The 24,969-nt window shown below is 38.8% G+C and overlaps 1 protein-coding gene across 8 annotated transcripts in view; it reads right to left on the bottom strand.

The window, feature by feature from the left end:
* The window catches only part of SLC12A6 (solute carrier family 12 member 6), an 87,828-nt gene that overhangs the window by 17,659 nt on the left and 45,200 nt on the right, over window positions 1–24,969 (bottom strand). For all 8 annotated transcript variants that reach the window (XM_023752887.1, XM_023752885.1, XM_023752886.1 and 5 more), the window contains 10 exons: window positions 12,894–12,988; window positions 11,747–11,878; window positions 10,503–10,649; window positions 7,866–7,920; window positions 6,579–6,709; window positions 5,616–5,857; window positions 2,623–2,837; window positions 1,637–1,795; window positions 1,364–1,462; window positions 1,103–1,160 (listed from right to left, as the gene is read on the bottom strand). In XM_023752887.1, coding sequence (XP_023608655.1) covers window positions 1,103–1,160; window positions 1,364–1,462; window positions 1,637–1,795; window positions 2,623–2,837; window positions 5,616–5,857; window positions 6,579–6,709; window positions 7,866–7,920; window positions 10,503–10,649; window positions 11,747–11,878; window positions 12,894–12,988 — 1,333 coding nt within the window. The remainder of the gene's footprint in view (window positions 1–1,102; window positions 1,161–1,363; window positions 1,463–1,636; window positions 1,796–2,622; window positions 2,838–5,615; window positions 5,858–6,578; window positions 6,710–7,865; window positions 7,921–10,502; window positions 10,650–11,746; window positions 11,879–12,893; window positions 12,989–24,969) is intronic.

Raw genomic sequence — 24,969 nt, 5'->3', positions numbered from 1 at the left:
GGTAGACAGGGCCAGATCAAGGTAATGGGTTTTTAGGGGTGTTGACGCGCTCTGAAGCAATCTGTACCATCAAATTTTCTGTTTTAGAAAAATTATTCTGGTGGCAGCATGGAAGAAGGATTATTAGAAGGCAGTAAAACTGAAAGGGTGATTATTAAAAAAAATCCTGAAGCCTTGTACAAAGTGATGAAAATAAAGAATAGTGGGAAAAATGAGATCTATTAAGGTGAAAGGTGGAATTTACAGGGCTTAGAAACCAACTGGATGAGGGAATTGATGGAAAAAAGTCTAGGATGACACCTAGGTTTCTGTGAAAGGGGTGAATGGTGAGGCTATTAACTCCCCAAGACAGGGAAATGGGAAGAGATATAGCAGGTTTCAGGGAAACATTTTCTAGGAATTTCTTGCAAAAACGTATTTTATACTCATAGTGAGAGGAAAGGAAAAACACATAACATCCTTCATGAAGGAAATGAAGAAAGCAAGTTTCAAGCTTTTATTTGGAATAACAAACAGATATACTTATGTCTCATAGAGGAGATGCTAGAGACACCTGAAAGTTTTTTTTAATTTGCCTGCCTTTATTTTTGGTCCTGTTTTCCAACAGCTCTTTAAAAAACATTTTTCCCCTATTGATTTTAGAGAAAAAGGGAGAAGAAGAGAGGGATAGAAACATCAATGATGAGAGAGAATCATTGATGGGCTGCCTCCTGCACACCCCCTACTGGGGGTCAAGCCTGAAACCTGGGCATGTGCCCTGACTGGGAATCGAACCATGACCTCCTGGTTCATAGGTCTATGCTCAATTATTGAACAGCACCAGCTGGACCCAACAGCTCTTAATGTACAAGAAAGTCCTTATTATTCAGACAAATTTACTACTTCATTGAAGAGCTATAATCATTGCATCTCACATTTATATCAACACTGGCCCTTATTATTCACTAACCTTTTTGTGAATATATGTACATATATTTCCTAACTGTTAGCCATAATAGATACCTCAGATTGGGTTTTGAGTTTTGAGTCTTGGGGCTATATGGGATAATCAGACAAAACAGAAGACAGACACATAATTATTACAAAGGAATCAACTACTTACTTGTCTCTGAGAACAATGCCTTCGATACATGCACCAAAAAGGACAACATTGCTTAAATCTATGATACTGAGAGTCAAGGAAAATGATGTTCACCCACTAAGATGAGATAGAAAGTAGACAAGATGGGTAGATTATCTAGTGAGAAGTGATGTTATAAAAAGCAGATATCTTTATTACCAAGATAAAAACGCTGATCACTCTAACTCTAGTACCTCTGGATGTTCCTATGACTAAGATAGGCTGGATCCATGAAAAGGATACAGACAAAGGAGGTGGTCAGGATGGCGAGGATAGTGCCAATGGGAATAGACTTTTGAGCATCTTTTAGATCTCCAGATCTGTTTGATCCAGCCATGATACCTTCAGAGAAAGAAAAAAGAATAAGTCAACTTACTGAGTTCCTAGACACTTTGATAGTCATACAGCTACTAGAAACAAAGCAAGGAGCCCTGAGAATATAATTCTATCTCCTGAGAAAAAAATCACTCCTTGTATCTGATAGCTTCTAAAATAGAAAACAGCCCAGATGCTTACCTGTGACAGAGGGAAAGAAGATCCCCACCAGAAGAGTAAAGGAGGTGGTAATGTCAACGAGGACATACTCATGGTTTAAGTTGCCTAAGACATCAGCAGATTTGGCAGAGGGCTTTTCAATGATCTCACCCTTTAGTAGATAATTACTCCAAAGATTCTCTACAGCGGGGGAAAAAGAGGATATAAGCAGCAGCAGTTAGGAAAGAAGATAATTACATAATTTTCTACCCAAGTAACCTTCTAAATCAGATTTCTCATTTATGTAGTTTTTAAAGGTATGCTTGCTTCTACATGAGCATGCATGCATACACACACACACACACACACACACACACACGCATACTATACAATAAAGCACACATAAAAAACTAATGCCCTTTCTCATCTGGTTCAAATATAATTTGACAAGATACTTTGGTACATACAAGTCCAGTTAAGTTTACTAATACAAATTAGTAAAACTTAAGCAGACTAAAGCTAAATGCCCTGCAAAGCCTTTTTTTTTTTAATTAGTTATCGATGCTGTTTCTTAGGTAAACTTACTTACATGCAAAGGAATCTGTGGACCAAACATTTAAAATAGAAGTCACTTAAGGAAAGAATTTCAGAAATTTAGCTGAGTTAGGAAAACACACATGTGGATGTGGTGACATTAGAATAGCTACATTCTAGCTGTTATGGCAGGAGAACATTAGCAAGTTTACAGTAACACAAAGGATATTTTATTATCTTATTCTAGGTTAAAAAGTGATTTGCTCAGCTCTGTTCTCAAAAGGCGGTAAATTTTCGCAGACAACACTGCAAAGGAGCCCTGAGAAAGAGTAAATCCACTAATATAAAAGCAGAGAGGGGTTGAATTAGGGCTGAATGCTGAGTTTAAAGAGGGGAGTGACACTGACAGTGAGTCTTCGTGGACTATAGAGGAGCCTAAGAAGGCAAAGTCCATTTTCCGCAGAGAAAGAGGAAAAACGTGTCCAAAAACCTACCTTTAATGACACCACTAGCCAATCCAGGAATGCCCTGGATTGACGTGACATTATTGTGAATAAAGTATTCATCACAGGTGGCATTGAAAAACTGACTTGAGTTGCAGAAGAAGCCCCATAACTTTGACGGTACTGTCATGTTGTTCACCTCCTTGGTCTTAGAGCAAGTGTCCAAGTGTCTTGATGAAAGGGTGCGGTTACCCAGCATGCAGACCCTAAGTAAAAACAAACAGGGAGAAAATGAAGCAAAGGAAGAATTTTAAAAAAGAAAATAGCTTAGAAATGGGTTAGTAAATAATAAATAGGTTGGTAAAAGGAAAATTTCATGTCTGAGAGCTACACTGTCATGGATGGGAAAGAGAATATTTATTGACTCGCTCTGTAAACGGTGACGTACATCTTATGCCAATTTAATCCTTATAGCAATCTCACACAATATGCATTATTTCGATTTTGTGGATGCAGGAACTGAAGTCTGGGGAGATAAAGTAGTCTGCACGAGGTAACACAGATGGTAGGTGGTAGTGACAGAATTAAAATAGAAAGACTGTCTGAATACACTGTGCTGACTCACCTTCCACAATTTCTAGGATATTAACCAACTGCTAGGTCTAATAGAATCCTAGGGTCCTTTTGTTTAAAAAATAATTTCCCCTAATTTTATTTTTGGCCTAGAAAAGCCTTATGTTCCTAACAAACCCCTTGAGAATGTTTTGCTAAAGGTCAAACCTCTGGCTACTATTTGGAGGAAGACAGCTTGGCTAGAACGAAAAAGCACATCCCTCTGTGGCCTAAGAGAAAACTGTTTTTGAACATAAGCCTGGACCCAGTGGGAGTGAGGGTATTTAAGGATAACACAAATATTCATTGCTGATTTTATTTTATTTTCTCTAACCCAGAGATATAAATACAAAGGAATAATATACCTACAGTTAAAATACCTTTCAAAAAGGAGGAACAAAGCAACTTAAAAAAACAACAACACATTTTTATTGATTTTAGAGAGGAAGAGAGAGGGAGAGATAGAAACATCAATGATGAGAGAGAATCATCAATCAGCTGCCTCCTGCATGCCCCCTACTGGGTATTGAGTAACATGGGCATGTGCCCTGACCCGCAATCGAACCATGACCTCCTGGTTCATGGGTCAACGCTCAACCACTGAGCCACTACCACCGGGTGGAACAAAGCAACTTTTAAAATCTGCAAAATAGCCGCATGCATACACAATGAATCATGTACCCATTACTCAGCTTCAACAACTGTCAAAATTTCCCAGTCTTGTTTCATCCACTCCTCTAGGTTTTTTGTCTTGTTTTGCTGGAATATTTTAAAGAAAATACCACAGTCCTTCCAGTGTTACTCAGTGGTTGAGCATAGACCTATGAACCAGGAGGTCATGGTTCGATTGCGGGTCAGGGCACATGCCCATGTTACTCAATACCCAGTAGGGGGCATGCAGGAGGCAGCTGATTGATGATTCTCTCTCATCATTGATGTTTCTATCTCTCCCTTTCCCTTCCTCTCTGAAATCAATAAAAACATATTAAAAAAAAAGACTGTCATTAAAAAAAAATACCACACATCATGATCTTTTATCCACCAAAAAAGAGGAGAAGCATCAAAGGAAAACTAGAGGCAAAATGGAATTTCCCAAGTTAAGATATAGCCAGAATGTAGCCTTAGTATTTTTATGACTCTAAAATTGATCTTTTGCTGCTCTGTAGTCAGGTGAGCAGATTTAAAAAGTATGATGGGTTGTTCTTATGACTTGTATTCTGATTACAGAGAAGGATCATGAGTGTGGAATAAATACTAGATTAAATCCTTAAAAAAAAAAGTATGATGGAACCTATTGTGGACATCAGTTAGCTTAGAGGAAATACTGGCCTGGAAGAAAATCACAGGGTTCATGTTCTGGCTCTGCTATTGATTAACTTTGGGGCAAGTTATTTAATTTAATCTCTATGAACCTAAGTTTTCATCCTGAAAAATCTACTTTTATGTAATCAGGTTAAATCAACTTAGGACTGATGAATTTAATCCCCAGATAACTTTTCAAAGATAATCTCTGTAACAAGATTTCAAATAATACTCAGTGCTGGTTAGTCCCTATGCCACTAGTCAAATGGAAAACTGGTGAGCCTGTGAGTCCCATATTTGCATAAATCCAATACTGCTTCAAAAAATATACTTGAATCCCTAGCTGGTTTGGCTCAGTGGATAGAGCATTAGCCTGCGGACTGAAGGGTCCCGGGTTCGATTCCGGTCAAGGGCACATGCCTGGGTTGCAGGCTCGATCCCCAGTGGGGGGCATGCAGGAGGCAGCCTATTAATGATTCTCTCTCATCGTTGATGTTTCTATCTCTCTCTCCCTCTCACTTCCTCTCTGAAATCAATAAAAATATATATTAAAAAAAATATATATATAGTTTAAGGTACCTGAACTACTTATGGTGTATAATATAATTAATACCCATAGATATAAATACAAATAATGACATTTATTTCTCTTTATTTTATGACTAGGAAGTCCATTATGACACTAACAGAATTAAAAATTTAATGAATTACAAATATTTAGGTAGGAGTTTAGGTTTCCTTTGACTCTTTATTTTTCATTAATAAAAGGAATCCAACATTTTGATACTTTATAAAGGTTGCTGGCAATAACTATACTGTTTGAAAAGCCCTTCATGAATGGTTCAAATATGCACAACCATTATTACAGGGTTTTGAAAAAACCTAATTATCTACTAGTATAGCCAAATGATGGTTACATCTGCCAGTTCTATGCTTGGGACATAGGGAAGAGTATCAACATGAACAAACTAGGCAGTTCGCTGGGAGGCTTCCTGCATAGATGCTAACCGGGCTTACCCCAAAGGGAAATTTCAGAGAGACTGTAAAATTGTGACTTGAAATGATCACATCACTAGATACTGTCAATGATTACCCAACAATCATGGTTAATCGGAGAGATAGAAACGTACGGGAAGTGTGGAGGGGCAAAAGACGACTTGATGGCTCCTGCGTAGATGGCCAAGATGGACACAATGACACAGGCCAAAAAAAGTGAGGCGAACTTGTTCACGTAGCGCACGCCGATGAAGACCACCAATACCATGAGCACTAAGAAGGCTGTGCCATAGACACGCATGTTATTTAGCATGGCTGCTGATTCCTTGAGTACATCATCGCTACGGAAGATGGCAGCCCGGGGGACAATGTATACCTGTTAAGCAATAATGGTAAAAAATTAGGTAATTTCCAAGGAGGCAAGTAAAAGGATGTTGCAGTTTGATTTGATTTCACAAAGGAAAGCATAGCTGAGACAGACAATGGCTGGATACTTAGCCAAATTTCTATTTGGATCTCGAACACCTACAGAAATGGGATATCACTGATTTTTTTAAGTCTACATGCTATTCTGAATACCTATATTTCCAAATGGAAAAAAAGTAATACATTAATAACATATTCAAAGGGTTATATAAAATAATTATAATGATTACCTTGAGGACTACTTCTGCTATCATTAATTTAAATAGTAAAAAATATATCCCAGTAAATAAAGAAATGAAACACATTTTATTTCATTGGGATGTAGATATTTTAAAAAACACAACTTTATTTTACTTTTTCCCCATTGGCACAAATCTTCCTTGGAGACTAACTTCTTGGTTGAGGTGATGGGGTGGGGGTGACTGGGTAGAGGGGAAGGAGTAGGCAGACAAAAGATGCCCTCAACATTTTTGCTCATATTCACACTTGGAGGCCAAGTGTGAAGTGCAATACAGCAAGGCGCAATAAAGCAAAGTGAAATAAAATGAGGTTAGCTGATTACAATCGATTACTTATAGCTGATCTCTCAGAAGCCTTGACATCAAAGAACAACGTAAGTCCAAATCTGTATTATTATCTATACTGTAGAACACAATTAAGTGATTACTCACCAGAAAAATTTCAATGGCACCAAGGATATACATGGCTGCTGCAAATGTGGTTCCAAGATAGAAGCAGAGGCCAACAGCTCCACCAAACTCTGGGCCCAGTGCCCGGGAAATCATGAAGTATGAGCCCCCAGCTAACACACAAAGAACAAGGTGATCAAGATAAAGAAAGTACATTAGTAAGAGGTATGTGAACAATCCTAAGTAAGAGGAATAAAAATATGCATGAAGGATAAATATTTGAGGCTTTTGAAAATGCTGAATGTGATAAAAAGTACATTTGCTAGTGGGGAGTAAAATATGAAATCTTTACGGTAGGATATACTGCACATCTAATGCTCCATGGCAGTGGTCGGCAAACCGCGGCTCGCGAGCCACATGTGGCTCTTTGGCCCCTTGAGTGTGGCTCTTCCACAAAATACCACGTGCGGGCGCGCGCGTACAGTGCGATTGAAACTTTGTGGCCCATGAGCAGAAGTCGGTTTTCAGCCTGGGCGAGTCTAGTTAGAAGTGGGGGGTGTTGGTCGGTCGGGCAATGGGAGACGCGGCGCAGGTGGGCCACAGGATACGCAGCGCAGGGGAGGCGCACGTGATTCATGCATGAGTTGAGTGAGCCAGTCAGTCAGCAGTCTCATTGTGCAGTGGTTAGTGCTAATCGCGTCCGCTAATTGTGTCCACAAATCGCGCACGGGTGACAAAAGTACCTACTCGAAGCATAAAGTTACCTGTATTTTTCCAACCAGCTGCAAATCCTACAGGTATTTTTGTCATCAATTTAAGAATTGTAATTATTTTGTGTTGGTGGCTTTATTATTATAAAATGAGGACGTTTTTAGCAAAGGCCAGGTTAGGTGTACCCTAATTAAGTTAATAACAATGTACCTACCTATATAGTTTAAGTTTAAAAAATTTGGCTTTCAAAAGAAATTTCAATCGTTGTACTCTTGATATTTGGCTCTGTTGACTAATGAGTTTGCCGACCACTGCTCCATAGGAAGCAGAACAATTTGTAAGTATTAGAAAAATATGAATATTTACTGCAGGCATGAGATAGCCCAATAAAATATATTCTAACTAAAGGAAGCTAAGGATGCAACAAAAATGAAAAATTCTAGACTAGAACATAAATAAACTTTTAAAGAAGATATCCTAAACTCAAATAGTATTAGTGTCCATGGCCAACAGATTAAAATAGGACTCTATTCCTCGAAAGTTTACACTTCTGGCCTTCATATCATAAACACACAGTAACCACTGACAATCCCTGACGTCTGCGCTTAGCCTACTGACCTGGCACCACTCCATTAGTTGCAATGGCACTCATAGAGATAGCAGTCAATATTGTCTGTAAAGAAAAAGAAGGGAGAAGATTGTTACTGTATAAAAGAGAACCTTCTGTACTATTTCCCATCTGTGGACCTCAGAGAACTTACCTCTACCTACTTTTATGAAGGGAGTTACCTGTCATACCCAATGGCATGGAAATGAGATGATGTGGCTCAACTCATTATACAAGTCACACTATTACCTGGAATATTCTGTTAAAACTAGAGGCCTGGTCGGAGGGTGGGGTGGGAGCTGGAAGGAGGGGAGTTATGGGGGGAAAAAAAGAGTAACAAATGTAATAATCTGAACAATAAAGATTTAATTAAAAAAAACAACAACAACTAGAGGCCTGATGCATGAAATCTGTGCATGGGTAGAGTCCCTAGGCCTGGCCGGTGATCAGGGCTGATCGGGGCCTTCTGGCTGCCAGCTGGGGCCTTCCTTCATTTCGCACTGCCCCCTGGTGGTCAGTGCACGTTGTAGCAAGCGATTGAACTCCCAGTCTCCCGGTCGAACTCCCGAGGGGACACTTTGCATATTAGCCTTTTATACATATAGATGCCCCTACATTGTAATCGGTACGTTAGCTGCTATTGAGAACCGCTGATCTCCCCCTGGATCTCCTAAACAAGTTGAAAAACAAATTAGAAACTGAGTAAAGGCTGGCTACAATAACAAGAACAATATTCAGTAAGAAAGGGAACTACTGAAGATTTCTGAGCTCATAGGCACTGTATTTTAAATTTTTTAATATGTTTTTATTGATTTCAGAGAGAGGAAGGGAGAGGGAGAGAGAAACATTGATGAGAATCATTGATTGGCTGCCTCCTGCATGCCCCCTACTGGGGATCAAGCCCACAACCCAGGCATGTGCCCTGACCTGGAATCTAACCATGACCTCCTGGTTCATTGGTAGATGCCCAACCACTGAGCCACCCTGGCCTGGCAAGGACTATATTTTAAAAACATTACCTGGTAGCAGAGTATAGCATGGACTGTAGATAGGGAGTGGATGGAGGCAGTGTGACCTATTAGTAGGCTATTATAGTAATTCTGTGAGAGCAAAGGACTGCAGTGATAGAAGTGGAAATATAAAGGAAGGGTTGAATGAGATTTCAGAGGAAGATATGATTAGTCTGGGTAGCTAACTGGGTGTGAGAGGCAATCAGGGAACCAAATATGGCACTGAAGTTTCAAGACTAAGAAACTGAAAAAAAAAATGATGGTGCCATTAATTTTAACTTGTTAATGATACAGATTATGACTACTTGCCCTGCTCTGTATAGCACTCTGAGCATGAAGCACATGGAGGGTATAATGGTGATAGTAATAAAAGAGGTCAGTTGCTAGTTAAATAATAAAATAATTGTTTTTTACCCTCACCAGAGGATATATTTATTTATTTGAGAGAGAGGAAGGAAGACAGAGAAAGATAAAGAGAGAGATAGAGAAACATTGATGTGAGAGAAATATTTGATCATTTGCTTCCTAGTACACACCCAACCGGGGATTCAACCTGCACCCTAGGTATGTGCCCTGACCGAATCGAACCCACAACCTTTTAGTATACAGGACGATGCTCCAACCAACTGAGCTACCTGGCCAGGGCAATAAAATAATAATTTTTTAAAATATATTTTTGTATTGATTTCAAAGAGGAAGGGAAAGGGACAGATAGAAACATCAATGATGAGAGAGAATCATTAATGGTCTGCCTCCTGCATGCCCCTCACTGGGGATCGAGCCTGCAATCCGGGAATGTGCCTTAACCAGGAATTGAACCGTGATCTCCTGGTTCATAGGTCAACACTCAACCACTGAGCCACACTGGTCAGGCAATAAAACAATAATTAAAAAATAATCTATCAACTTATAATAAAATTGATAGATGTGGTTGGGAAACATAGATAAAAGGAGTTTAGATTAAAGAAAGATTAAAATGTTCTCAGTATGGTCCTGAGACATATACGTGGTTTTCAGGTTCGATCCCCAGTCAGGGAGCGTCACGGGAAGCAACCAATTGATGTTTCTCACTCACACTGATATTACTCTCTCTTTCCCTCCCTCTCTCTAAAAAAAAAAAATTTAAAAAAATCAATAAAAAGCATATCCTTGGGTGAGGGGAAAAAAATGTTCTCAGCATGGTGGAGAGGAGACCTGGAAAAAACAACTGAATTTCTGGGGAAGAGAAAATGAATGAGACTTCAAAACAAACACTCGTCACCCCAAAACAACAATCAGTTTTGTTTCTCACCACTCTACTGGAGTAGTACACCCCATTTTCTAACACATTTTCTGTAACAACATTGGTGCTATCAAGCTCAAATGGTTTGTATTCTGAATCCTTTGTAGGCTGTATCTTCTACTTCCTGTAGAAGACTTCCATTATAATTTCTAGTACATCTTGTTATAGATATAAGCAGTGAGTAACTGACACTAAATAACTGAAAATCCTTTTGATTTTCGTATCAAAATAATCTCTCTTGTTGAAATGAGTTTTTCCCTAGTATTCTCTGTTTTATTCCCAAAGAGGTGAAGTGCATATACTCTTGAGCAGTCGCAAGGTTCCAGGTGGTCTCCAGGAGCCACCTCTGGACTTACACAGCAGCAGCAAATAAGGACAATTGCAAAGGCCTGAAGAACTCCAGCTGTGCCCACCACCCATGTAAGGCGTAGAAACAGGATCACTCCAAAAATATTTTGTAGACATGGGAGGTAGACACCCATGAAGGTACCCATCTGGGGGGTCTGAAAAGAAAGATGTTGACAAAAGAAAAAATTACAAAGTCATTTAGAAAAGACGACTTCATCTTTTTACTTTTATATGAAAACTAGTTCCCTAAACTACCATATTCAGCTCAAAGCAGAAATAGTAAGTTTAATAAATACCCTGAAAGAGGCACATACAAAATCTCCAACTTACAAATGTCTATACCATACCTTTTATTATTCCTTGAGCTATACATTTTTATCTTTCAAAGATCCCCACATGTGTTTACATAGGCATCTGACCACAAATAAACTTTAAGTGCACCCCAACAAATTAAAAAAGTTCTGGCCCTAACTGGTTTGGCTCAGTGGATAGAGCGTCGGCCTGCAGACTGAAGGGTCCCAGGTTCGATTCCAGTCAGGGACATATACCTTGGTTGTGGACACATCCTCGGTAGGGAGTGTGCAGGAGGCAGCTGAATTGATGTTTCTCTCTTATCAATGTTTCTAACTCTCTATCCCTCTCCCTTTCTCTCTGTAAAAAATCAATAAAATATATTAAAAAAATAAAATAAAAAAGTTCTGTAGTTCAAAGCTGTTAACTTTCTCTTTTCATTTAAAAATGGACTAATGACTTGATCTTCAAAATTTGGTATAAATCCTTCATTGTAGTTGGTAAAATAAAGATCTAAGTGTCCTTTTAGCCTTGAACAACCAAAAAACTAACTTGTAATATTATTCTGTATATATTTTATCATTTTGATAAAAAAGACTGGTATTTGGTCTTCGTGGCTCAGTCCTCACATTAGTTAGGGCCCTGCTCAAATATCATCTTAGCCTCTCTAAAATAGTAATGCCCTCTGCTCTGGCTCCCTTGCTGGCCAACAGCCTCGATCTCTTTATCCTGCCTGTATTTTCCTTAGACCATGTATCATCATAGTTAAAACATCTTAAGGACTGTGACAATGAGATATTGTGAGTTCTTTTTGTGCTATGAACCTAGTGCCCGGGACAGTGTTGGCAAATATCAGGCATTCAATAAATAGCTATTCTAGAGCAGAAACTGATGCCTTGGCTATTCATCCTTTCGTATATATGAGGTGCTTTTTATTTATCCTTGTTTTCCAAGGCCTCACCTTGGTGGGCTTCTTTTTCCCTTCAGTGATGTTCTCTGCCTCTTCATGTTCCTTTGCTCCTTGAGTCAGATTAGTGTAATTAGCCATGCGGTTGAGGAGAGAAGACACCTTTGGTCTGGTGTCCATTTCTTCCTATAAAACCAGAAGTATGGAAGAAATGAGTGATGAAGAACACACTGGAAATAAGCAACAAAAGGACTGCTCTACCAGAAAATTGCAAAGTGAGAAAATATTTCACAGGTAAATATTTAAAGACGATTTATCAATGAGATTTTATTTCCCCCAATACTAAAATATTACACTTAATCAGGCCTACATAAATCCTTATAAAATTCTTAAATGAAAACCTTTTGAGTCTTTCTAATAGCTTCACTTTGCAGTAAAAACAAAATCATGCCCCTACAGACAGTGTAACCTTCTAAAAAACATTGATAATAAGATTTTTAACCAGAATACTCTCTTTCTTTAGGCTACTAGCATTGTATTAACTTATGGCTATTATTTATAGCACCAAGAATAGGCAGGTCAATAGAAAATTTTTGTGAGTGAACTAAATACTCACCTCAGACCTTTTCTTGAAGGAAGCTGAGAGAAAATATCATTTAAAACACAGGCACACTGAGAAGTGTTTAAAGCCAAACAAAGGCAGTGAGTGGACAGAAATGCAGGAATAAAATAGGTTCCTTTCAATACCCCAACTGCAAAGTCCATGCTCTTAGATAAGACACATGGGTCTTCTGACTCTAGCAGCCTGCTTCCTACACTGGTTTTGGTTAGTAGTTTGAAGGTAAATGATAGTCTCCCCAAATGCAGAGCTGAAAAATACATTATTTTATACTTAGAAGATAATTCCAATGTAAACATTTAAATCCCAGCTGAATTTGATAGCAACGTTCTCCATATGCCTGTGATGTCAACATTCCTTTTCTATTTCATAGGAATTTGATTTAATTAATGGCTACCCATTAATTAGCAATCATTAGATTATAGAGTAAATCAAACACAGTGACAAGCTGTAAGTATTGTATTTTAACAATTAGCTATTAAGTTATCCAGCCTGTGCTGTTTTAAAACTGAATGGGGTAGAAAACAGCTATCTTGAAATCTCAGTTCCTAAAATCTGTCCTAGTTTTCTCCCAAATATTACCTCAAAGAGTGCCAAGTTTTTATCAAAATATTCATCTCCTTCTTCATAATTGGAATTATTGAGATAAGCATTTCGAGCTTTCTTACGACCATCATCTGGGGGAAAAAGTAAACCAAGTTAGTTTCTCATTGGTATTAGCAGGATATACCAGTGGACAGGCAATTAAAGATGCTGTTTTCATTGTGAGTATACGGAAGTAACAGGAGACAAAATAAATAAAACAAAACAAAACCCAAAAAAGACATTTCAAGAAGCAGTAAGTTCAATAATATAGGTTCTGAGATAGACTATGACTGCGGAGGGGAAGGACAACTTCAGGTAAGATCACTGGTGTGCTGGTAAGCAGGCTCTCCAGAATTTAAAAACAAAAATTACTGACTTCTAATATTTGACAATTTCTTTGGTGGAAACACTCACAATTTTCAACTACTCATGTGAAGTCACTGAACATGGTTTTGGGAGAAGATGCATGCAAACTGACTCCCATGAGCTGATATGAGCTGGCTGTAGCATGCCCTTGGCATAGGATGGTCAGGAAAAGCCTGCATTTCAGGCGCACAGAATACCAATTTTAAAAGATCCTAAAGCAGCCCTAGCCAGTTTGGCTCAGTGGGTAGAGTGTCAGCCTGTGGACTGAAGGGTCCCAGGTTCGATTCCGGTGAAGGGCACAGGCCCAGGTTGCGGGCTCGAGCCCCAGTAGGGGGCGTGCAGGAGGCAGCGGATCAATGATTCTCTTTCATCATTTATATTTCTATCTCTCCCTCTCACTTCCTCTCTGAAATCAATAAAAATATATATTTTTTAAAATCCTAAAGCAGAAACAATCTTAATGGATTCATAAAACAGAACAAACAGGTAACATGGCTTAAGTAGACAGGAATGGAGAGAATAGTTAGAAAGATAGGAAGAAGCCAGACTATGTAGTTAGCAAAGAATAGTTCTCCCAAATCTATTTATTGCATAGTCTGTCCTTTTCCCATTGAACTATTCTAGATAATAACAACATGATGGATGGGGGTTAGGACCAGGGAGAGAGTGATATGAGAGTGTGCTGTTATTTCCTTTATTTATGGGACAGGAGTAATTTAAGTACATGTTGGTTTTTGTTTGTTTTTTGTAAGAAAAGATTTAAAAAGAAGTAGAAAAAAGTGGGGAAAACGGAAATAATACTTTAGGATAACAGAACAGTTCATATATATCAATAGTACCAATAATTATAACAATGCAAATAGACTAAATTCACTAGTTAAAACAAAGATTGACAGATTGGATAAAGCAAAATCCAGGCATATATGGTTTACAAGAGACATAATACAAGGTTATGCAAGGATTGAAAGTAATGAAGAGATATATCAGGCAAATACTAACCAAATGAAACCTAATATAATAATAATAATAATAATAATAATAATAATAATTTTATTATTATCAGATAAATTTTTCTTTAAGAGAAAAACTTTAGTAGGGGTGAGAAGGTAGCTACATTACAAAAGACTTAATTCACCAAGAAAATATAACAATTTTGAACATATATCTATTATTGTTGCTTTTTATTTTTAAATATATTTTTTTTGATTTCAGAGAGAAAGGGAGAGGGAGAGAGAGATAGAAACATTAATGATGAAAGAGAATCATTGATTGGCTGCCTCCTGCACGCCCCCCACTGGGGATCGAGCCTATAACACGGGCATGTGCCCTTGACCGGAATGGAACCCAGGACCCACAGGCCAATGCTCTATCCACTAATCCAAACCGGCTAGGGCATGTTGTTGCTTTTTAAACATAAAACAAACTTCTCTTAGTAATTTTATTATTTATTTATTTTTTGTTAATCCTCACACGAGGATACTTTTTCCATTGATTTTTAGAGAGAGTGGAAGGGAGAGGGAGAGACAGAGGGAGAGAAACATCTGTGAGAGAGACACATCGATTAGTTGCCTCCTGCATGAGCCCTGACCTGGGCCAGAGATGGAGCCTGCAACCGAGGTGGGTGCCCTTGATCAGAATTGAACCCGCAACCCTTCAGTCCACGGGTTGATGCTCTATCCACTGAGCCAAACTGACTAGGGCATCTATTGTTTATAGTTATCTCTTTCCGTGTAACAAATTACTCCCAAACTTAGTGGCTTAAACAACACAACTTATCTCAGTATGTATGAGCTAGAAATATGGGGATGGCTTAGCTGGGCCCTCAGCTTCAATAAGGCACCAATCAAGGGTCTGCCAGGACTGTGGTCTCATTTGAAGGCCTTGGGAAGATCCACTTCCAACCTAACTCACATCGTTGCTGGCAGGACTGAGTTCTTTTCAGGCTTTTTGGTCAAAAGCCTCTTTCCGTTCCTTGCCATGTGGGCCTTTCCAAAGGACAGCTTACAACATGGCAGCTAGATTCCCTCAAAGCAAGCCACCAAAGAGAGCCAGAGAGAGTGCAAGACTGATGTCCCAGCCTTTTTGTAATCTCATTACAAAAGTAACATCGCTTTTGCCATATTCTATTAATTAGGAGTCATTAAGTCCAGTCTTCACTCCAAGTGCAAAGGATTATACAAGGGCATGAATACCAGGAAGAAAGGAGCATTGGATACCAATAAAAAAGCTGCCTACTCCATCCATCCATCCACCCACCCACCCACTCGTCCATGCCTCAAATATTTGAGGCAAAAATGGATTGAACTATAGCAAGAAATTGACAAATCTACCATCACACACGGAAATTTTTAACATATTTCTCTCAATAACAGATAAAGCAAACAAAATAAGCAAAGGTAAAGAGATCTGAATAATAATAGAGTTCATCTAATGGACATTAGGAGTTCTACATCCAAAATTAGAGAATATAAATTTTATTAAACATACATGAAAATTTATTACAAGCTTTGTACTAGATCTTAAAGACTGCATAAATTTCAAACAGGTATAATATAGTCCATGATCTTGATCAATAAAAACAATTCAATAAAAATTTAATTATAAAAGTATACATTTTAAAATCTTTGCAAGTTTAGAAATAAAAAAATACTGCTAAACAATTCAAGGGTCAAAGATTAAAATACTTAAAAATTGAGTGACAATGAAAACACTACCTATTAAAACCTGTAGGATCCAGCAAATGTAGTAAGAACAAAAATTATATGAGCTAAGACCCTATTTCAGGAAGCTAGAAAGGCAGCAGAATAAATCCTAAGACGATAGAAAGAAAAAGATAATGATAACTATACTAGCTGTCTTTGGGTTTTCTGCTTTAGGCAGATCTCTTGTACACAGAAAATAGTTGTATTTTAAAAAATCTGACAATCTGTCTTTTTAATAATTGTCAAGTTTAGTCCATCAACTTCAGAGACTGATATATTTGGACTGGATTCTACCGTGTTTTTATTTCTATTTGTCCTTCTTTCCCTATGATTCATTCTCATTTTCTTTCTCTGCATTTTTTGCTTTGTTTTTCCTTAACCCATTTTTTCCTCTATTCTATCTTGGAGTTTTCACACTCTATTTCTATTCTTTTCATAATTATTGAAATCTTACCACATATTTTACTTTAAAAAACTGTTAACTAAATTAAACAATGGCTTGTCATCTTCCCAAACAACAAAGACTTCCAAATGCTTCAGTTCAAACTCTCTCCTCTGGACTCACATAATATTATTGTCCAATATTTCCAGTAGTCTATTTTTTTTTACTCAACAAATAAGACACTAACATCATTTCATAGAGAAAATATTGACTTGGGTCAAGGGCCATGTTCACCATTTCATTTGTTCAATATTCTTTGTTGCATTTCAGAACACCAGTCCTCTGGGATCTTTAGAATTCCTTTAGAGGAGGGTTCCTTAAACTCAGCACCATGAAATTTTGAACCAAATAATTATTTGTCGTGTGGGAACTGTCCAATACAGTGTAGGGTGTTTAAGAGCATCCCTGGCCTCTACTAAGTAGATGTTAAAAGTTACATAATCTCAGTAGCAAAAATAAAATGTCTCTAAATATTTCCAAATATCACTTAGGAGGCAAAATTATCCCTAGTTGAAAACCACTAGTTTAAAGCAAGTCTGTGGTAAAAAATGTCCTCAGCTTTTATGTACCTATAATTGCCTGTATTCTGTCTTTCTTCCTGAGTGTCTTGCTAAGCATAATTCTAGGATAATTTTGTTAACACTTTAAAACATTATTTGTTATGTTTTGCTATTGAAAATACTTCTGTCATTCTGTTGTTCTTTGATAGTGTCTTTTCTCTGTGGCAGCTTTCAAGATCTTTCTTAGGTGCTGTGCAGTTTTCATTAAGATATATTTAAGTGTGGTTTTCTTTTTGCTCATAAACACTCTTCAGTTGTTTCTAATCTGTTTATTTCTAAATCTACTCTCCATTTGTTATATACCAATAACTATCTATTTTCTCTTTAGAAGTCCCATTTGTTTTCCTTTCCTCTACAGTCTTTCATTCCTGAGTATGCCCATCTTCCTTATTGCATCCTTCATTGATTTGCCATTTAATAATTCTGTATCCAAGACTCAGGACTACTTCAACCCTCTTGAGGGTTACAGGAGCAGGAGTCCCAGCTTCAGCATCCTATTTCCCTGCTGCTCAATAGGCTTACAATAATGTTGCTATAAAAATCTGGCCTCAGAACATTCCTGCCCATCCTGCTGCCTGCTGGTCCAAGCCACCTCCTAGCAGCTCTGGCTCCCCTTGCTACAGTCCTGGCACATCAACTTTTGGAGCCATTCTAGTCTCAAGTTTCAAGTATAACCATCTTGACTTTCAGACATTCTGGTCCTCACTGTTTCTGGCCGAGCTCACATTTGCTTGCTTGCTTAATTTTTTAGGGATGGAAGAATGTCCCTTTGTCTGCATTTATGAGACCCACGATCCCTCCAAGATTATCCCACCAAAGGTCTCCTTGTAGTGGTTGTAGAATGGGAGGGTCCCATAGAGCTCCTGGTCAATTAGGCAAGGAACAAAGCTCTTGTTAGAAGTGGTTAATTGAAAGGCATAAAATCAATCAAGCATAAAATCAGGAGTGGTTATAATGAAAGGCACTGATCAATTCTTGGTAAGAAATGCTGCTTCAGATAGATGTACAGCCTTCAGAAGTCTGGGTAACTAGTGTGACCCCAGGAAATTTAAAATGGAATGAGAGTTCTAAAGTCTGAATAGCAAATAACCTTACTCTGCAAAAACAAAGAACCGAATCCATATGGGGAGGCTGTTTTAGGATTATCCACAATTCTAAGATTCCTCTGGAGCAGTGTTTCTCAATCTTCCTAATGCCATGACCCTTTAATACAGTTCCTCATGTTGTGGTGACCCCCAACCACAAAATTATTTTCGTTGCTACTTCATAATTGTAATTTTGCTACTGTTATAAATCGTAATGTAAATATATGATATGCAGGATGTATTTTCATTGTTTGCAACCCACAGGTCTGGAGGATACCTACTGAGACTGGCCTGTTATGCTTGAATTAAACAGCCCATAGAATCACTATTATGTGTCTTTTTTCTCATTTTACTAGTCAAATAATGCTGATATTACTGTGCAACTCACTGCTGGGTGTTTCTTTGTACAATTTAAATCAGCGGTCGCCAACCTTACGGACCTCACGGACCACTGATTGGCGACTGCTGCTCCAAAGGTTTCCTTAAACCAGCGGTTGCCAACCTTTCAGACCTCACAGGACCACTGGTTGGCAACTGCTGATTTAAATGAAAACTGATAGGAATGCCATTGGTTCTACCGAAGACTTCGGATTTCCATTTTTTATGGTATACATTTTTTTTTCCAAATAGAATGTCCTGCTCTTTATAAAAGACTTTAGTTTTGTGGTGCTATTACTTCTATAATGTTGCTTTTGTCAGTTACTACTTACATTACAGTTTGGCCTTAAAGTGAGTCTCAGATTCTTTATCTGCCTGATCTCGTTAAATAGCCTTTTGCTGGTCTGAGCTAGGCAGGAGAACAGTAAATGTACTTAATTTCCCTTGGCACAGGCTTGGGCTTGAATTATGTGACTATATGAACACGAAAGATTGTTTCAAATGTTATAAATTATGTTTTTGATTATTTTAAATTTTATTTTTCAATTCCAGTTTATAGTCAATATTGTTTTGTATTAGTTTCAGGTGGACAGCATAGTGATTAGACAATCATATACTTTAAAAGTGTTCCCCTGATATTTCCAATACACCATACATAGTTATTACCATAATAGAGGCCCGCTGCATGAAATTAGTGCACGGGTAGGGTCCCGAGGACTGGCCGGCGATCAGGGCCAATCAGGGACTTCCTTCCCCTGGCTGCTGGCCGGGTCCTTCCTTCCCTGGCTGCCAGCTGCCAGCCAGGACCTTCCTTCATTCCGCACCACCCCCTGGTGGTCAGCACACATCATGGCAAGCGGTCGAACTCTTGGTCGGTCAAACTCCCCAGGGACAATTTGCAATTATATAGGATTATTGACTATTAGTGTCCCAGTGCACGGATTTGTGCATATTGAAAGGAAATTAATTAGAATATTTTAATATCACTATTCGCCCTTTCCCTATAATAGAAGTGTCAACCAAATTCATGACCGACAATGACAAATCGAAACACACATGTGATTGGCTCCAGCGAGAGCTTTACATATATACAGTATAAACTTAGCTAAACTTTTTCCAGCCCAGTGCAACACCCACACAGCAGTATCAACATGAAGCAGATTATTATTGTAGGTCATGCAGGGAGAACAAAGGGTAAAATATTTAACTGCAGCAGGGTAAAATATTTAACTGCAGCAGCGTTTGCCTATATTCTGTGCAGTGAGAAAACCTGAAGTCATTTTCAAGTTCTACGATTTCTTAATTCTTTTCAGTCAGGTTTCTAAACTTTCTAAATCTCTGTTTTCCGGCTAATGAAAAGAAAAGAGGATTCTACTGAGTCTCCTATCTACCTACTCCAGGACTTCTGTGAGAATCAAATGAGATGAGGCACATGAAAACGCTTCACAAACATTTGGTTAAACTGTGAAATGTTTGCACCTGGCCTTAAAGCAAGTTGTGTTCCTGGGCTGAAGAAACTCCAAGGAGGCTAGTCACTAGGGAGAGGAAGCCGGGCATTGCTATGTGATGTCATTACCCGGTGCCCACAGTGACCGTTTCCGGGCTAAGCTGGGCTGTGGACCACATTTTGTGCCATGGGGTCTTGGCAGCATTGGCTGAGATTTGGTAGGGTGTCGCTCCGGGGTGGTGGTGGGGCCTGTGTCCCACTTGGGGGAAGCCGAGTGTTGGTTTGTCGATGCCAGGTCCACAGTGCGTTTCTTTTTAAATGGCCAGGGCGCGTTGTGGCAGCTCCTGCGTTGAGCAGATGCCCCCTGGTGGTCAGTGCACATCATAGCTACCAGTTGGATGGACACTTAGCCTTTTTTTAAAAAATATATTTTCATTGATTTCAGAGAGGAAGAAAAAGGGAGAGAGAGATAGAAACATCAATGATGAGAGAGAATCATTGATTGGTTGCCTCCTGCATGCCCCCAACTGGGGATTAAGCCTGCAACCCAGGCATGTGCCTTTGACTGGAATCGAACCTGGGGCATTTCAGTCCGCAGGTCGATGCTCTATCAACTGAGCTAAACCAGGTAGGGCACTTAGCCTTTTATATATATAGATATATATTCCCTATGCTGTACTTTATATCCCCATGACTGTTTTGTAACTAGTTAATCCCTTCACCTTTTTCACCCAGCCCCCCAACCACTCTTCCATCTGGCAACCCTCAGTTTATTCTATGTATCTATGAGTCTATTTCTGTTCTATTTGTTCATTTACTTTATTCTTTAGATTCCACAATAAGTGAAATCATATGGTATTTGTCTTTCTCTGATTTATTTCACTCAGCATAATACCCTCTAGGTCTATCCATGTTATCAAAAATGGTTAGATTTCATTCTTTTTTGTGGCCGAGTAATATTCTATTGTAAATATATGTACCACAGCTTTTTTTATCCACTTAACTATTGATGGGCACTTGGGTTGCTTCCAACCTTGGCTATTTTAAATAATGTTGCAATGAACATAGGGGTACATATATCCTTTCGAATTAGGGGTTTGGATTGCTTCAAAATGTATACCCAGAAGTGGAATTGCTGGGTCACAGACAGTTCCATTTTTAATGTTTTGAGGACCCTCCATACTGTTTTTCATAGTAGTCGCACCAATTTGCAATCTCACCAATACTGCACGAGGATTGTCTTTTCTGCACATCCTCACCAACATTTGTTGTTTGTTCATTTATTCATGTTAGCCATTCTGACAGGTGTAAGGTGATATCTCACTGTGGTTTTAATTTGTATTTCTGATGCTTTAGTGACATTGAGCATCTTTTCATATGTCTATTGGCCATCTGTATGTCCTCTTTGGAGAAATGTCTATTCAGGTCCTTTGCACATTTTTTAATGGATTGATTTTTGGGTATTAAGTTGTATAAATTCTTTATAAATTCTGGATATGAACCCCTCATTATGTTTTTTATTTTAGTGTTTGTTTAAATCAGTAGCCAAATAAGAGGCACACAGTATGATTGCTTACTATCTCTCTTAAGCCTTTTTTTTTTAGATTTCTCTCTCTCTTTTTTTTTTTTTTTGTAATTTATTTGTTGAAGAAACTATGTCCTTTGTTTAGTAGTATGTGATGTCTGAATTTTGGTGATGGCATCCACGTAATGATGTTTAACATTTTTGGGGGGTATTTCCTATAAATTAGTAGTTGGTAGAGGATTAACCACATTTAGTATTTTTAGGTGGAGAAAGGGAGAAAAACTCAGGTGGTATTTTGGTCTTCTATTAGGAGTACATATTATCTGGTTGTCTTTCTTTTTGAGATACTAGCAACTATTGATGATTAATGCCTAAATCCATAAATTTATGAGGAGTTAAAAATGGTGATATTTTGAATATATTATTCTTTTATTTATTAGCTGAAATACTTATTTATTTATTTATTTATTTTTATTTTTTATTTTTTTAAAATATATTTTATTGATTTTTTACAGAGAGGAAGGGAGAGAGATAGAGAGTTAGAAACATCGATGAGAGAAACATCAATCAGGTGCCTCCTGCACATCTCCCACTGGGGCTATGCCTGCAACCAAGGCACATGCCCTTGACTGGAATCGAACCCGGGACCCTCCAGTCCGCAGGCGGACGGTCTATCCACTGAGCCAAACCGGTTTCGGCTGAAATACTTTTTAAAAAATCCTTACCTGAGGACATACTTAGAGAGAGGAAGGAAGAGAGTGAGAGGGAGGGAAGGGGGGGGGGGGGAGAGAGAGAGAGAGAGAGAGAGAGAGAGAGAGAGAGAGAGAGAGAGAGAGAAAGAGAGATCCATCAGTTGTCTTCCGTACCTGCCCCAACAGGGGACTGAACCCACAACCCAGGTATGTGCCCTGACTGTGAATCAAACCAGCGACCTTTCAGTGCACAGGATGATACTCAACCAACTGAGCCATTCTGGCCAGGCTGAAATAATTTTATAAAAAGACATTCCTTCGACATAGCGCCAAGAAGGTGAGCAAACATATTAAGAACAGTATGCCATATATGCCAGGTCCCTTGAAACAGCAAGGATGGACCGGCTCCCGGCAAATTCCCCCTTTTTTATTTTTTAAATGATAGTGCATGTAAATCAGCAGCCACCTCTCAGATTGGGTTGTTTAAGACTCAGAAGAAGACTGACAAGCAATGACAGCGAGCATAGCTATAAACATAGTGGATGGAGTGCACAAGGAGCCTTGTTCCTGTAGAAGGTTGCTGGCCTCTTCAGTCAAGGGATTTCAGCTGTCCTTAAGTCGGGGGTTTGGTTGTCCTTGTTGATCTGGCTACGGGCAGCATCATTGGTGGTGGGCTTCCCGAAGTGTCAGCGAGTTGAAGGGCTGCATCAAAGGGTCCATCAGGGCGGTGCTTGATGGTGGTGTCAGTGTCCGGGGAGGAATCAGCTGTGCCCTCTGGGTCCGCCGATATGGATAATACCGGGGAGGAGGAGGATGAGGCGGAGATGGAGGGTGGTGTGACATAAGGTCGGACTAGATGGTCTGGAATCCACACAGGTGAGTCTGCATCCTGTGGAAATATACAAGCATCTCCTCTCCCCCAGGTTAAAAGTACATCAGGTCCCTTCCAGGCTCCTATAAGTAAGTCTTTCCATTTGACAAAATAAGTGAGTTTCTGCTAAATGAAAGTTTCTTTTGCTGATTTACTCAGAGTCCTCAAACTTGGCTGAGAGAGTAGCTTCCACTTCTTGCTTTTCTACCATCTGTTGGGCCTCAGTTGTTAACTTCTTCAGCTGACCCCATGTTGGCACCTTAGTCCCTTGCATAGCCTTTCTTTTCTTCTTTTTTCCGCTTTTCTGTCATGGGAGCAACTCTAAGTCTTTGGAACGATGGGACAAGGAGCTTCTCTGGGTCCATTGTGGTGATGCATGTAATGCATTTACTCAATCCAAGGCAGGCATTAAAAAGAAAACCCCCCCCCCCCAAAAAAAAAAAAAAGACATTCCTTCTAATATCCTATTTGGTTATCCATTGGTATAAAGGCAAGGAAATACTTCACTTTTACCCTTTATTGACCAAATCTCAGAATAATGATTGGTTCACTAAGATATTCCACTGGAGATCAATAAGGTTTTTAAAGTATCATGATGCACTCATACATTTAAATATTGGAATCATGTTTCAAATCAAATGTTTTTTCTGTATCTATTAAGATGAGATGATATTTCTCTAATCTGTTAACATACTGTTAATATATTGATTTTTTTAAAAAAAATATTTTATTGATTTTTTTACAGAGAGGAAGGAAGAGAGATAGAGAGTTAGAAACATCGATGAGAGAGAAACATTGATCAGCTGCCTCCTGCACACCCTCTACTGAGGATGTGCCCGAAACCAAGGTACATGCCCTTGACCGGAATCGAACCTGGGACCCTTCTGTCTGCAGGCCGACGCTCTATCCACTGAGCCAAACCGGTTAGGGCAATATATTGATTTTTAATAATAAACCAACCATGTCTTCTACTAGAAACTCAACCTGGTCAACAGGGACAATTTTTAAATATATTGCTTCAGATGCCAATATTTTGTTTAGGATATTTATATCTGTGTTCATAAGTAAAACTGGACTACACTTTTCTCATATTGTCACTGCTAAGTTTTGGTATCAAGGTAAGGCACGCCTCAAACTGAGTTGGGAGTGTTTACTTGTTCTTCTATTCCTTGAGAGAAACTGTAGAAGAGTGGAATTATTTTTCCTGGAATGTTTGGTAAAATGTTTAAGAGTGCTAAGGCCCACTGCTCATTTGCTTGCTTGCTTTCTAAAATTTTTTAAATTGAAAATTACACACACACACACACACACACACACACACACACACACACACTGAGAGAGACAGAGAGAGGTCATAAATCATAAGCATACAGCTTGATTCTCTATCACAACCGCAGTTTCACCCTTTCATGTGTCTCCTCAGCCTGACCCTGAGTTTTGCAAGAGCTCTGATGAGTCACTGGGAACAGTAGGTACCTTGAAAGAACTGCACCCTGTTGACAGAAAAAACATTTAGAAGGCCTGGAAAATGCTATGATAAATTCCATTCAGCGGGCAGGCAAGGCAAATGAACAGTTTTTCACCTACTAGGCCAAGTTATCCTAAATGAGGTTTTTATAGAGAGCTGGCAAGATTTGAATTCAAGCTACCAATGCCTTTTCTGAGAACTATAATTGGAAAATATAACAAAAAAATCATCTTTCACTTTTTTGCAAACCATATGTATTTTTTAATAAACCAGTCTTTTTAAGGATTTTGAGGCTGTAGCTAAGACAAAGATACAGATGGGAAACAGAAGATGGTAGTTAGCCAGAGCATGAGAAAAAAGGAAATACAATCTGACCTAATGAACCTGGGAGAGACAACCCGGGATAGCAAGCAGGATGCACTTACTTGAGAATCTGGCCAGAAGACTCTGGATAAATTCCCAGATTTGTTTAAAATTGAATGCAATTGTGGGTTGCCAAATGCCTGGAGAAGTCTCTCTGCAACATTATTAGGGTTT

Source organism: Myotis lucifugus, unplaced genomic scaffold, assembly GCF_000147115.1.
Source record: "Myotis lucifugus unplaced genomic scaffold, Myoluc2.0 scaffold_38, whole genome shotgun sequence".
NCBI classification, from domain to species: Eukaryota; Metazoa; Chordata; class Mammalia; order Chiroptera; family Vespertilionidae; genus Myotis; species Myotis lucifugus.
Note: the sequence above shows the minus strand (reverse complement) of the source record. Positions and strands in the feature narration are given on the sequence as shown.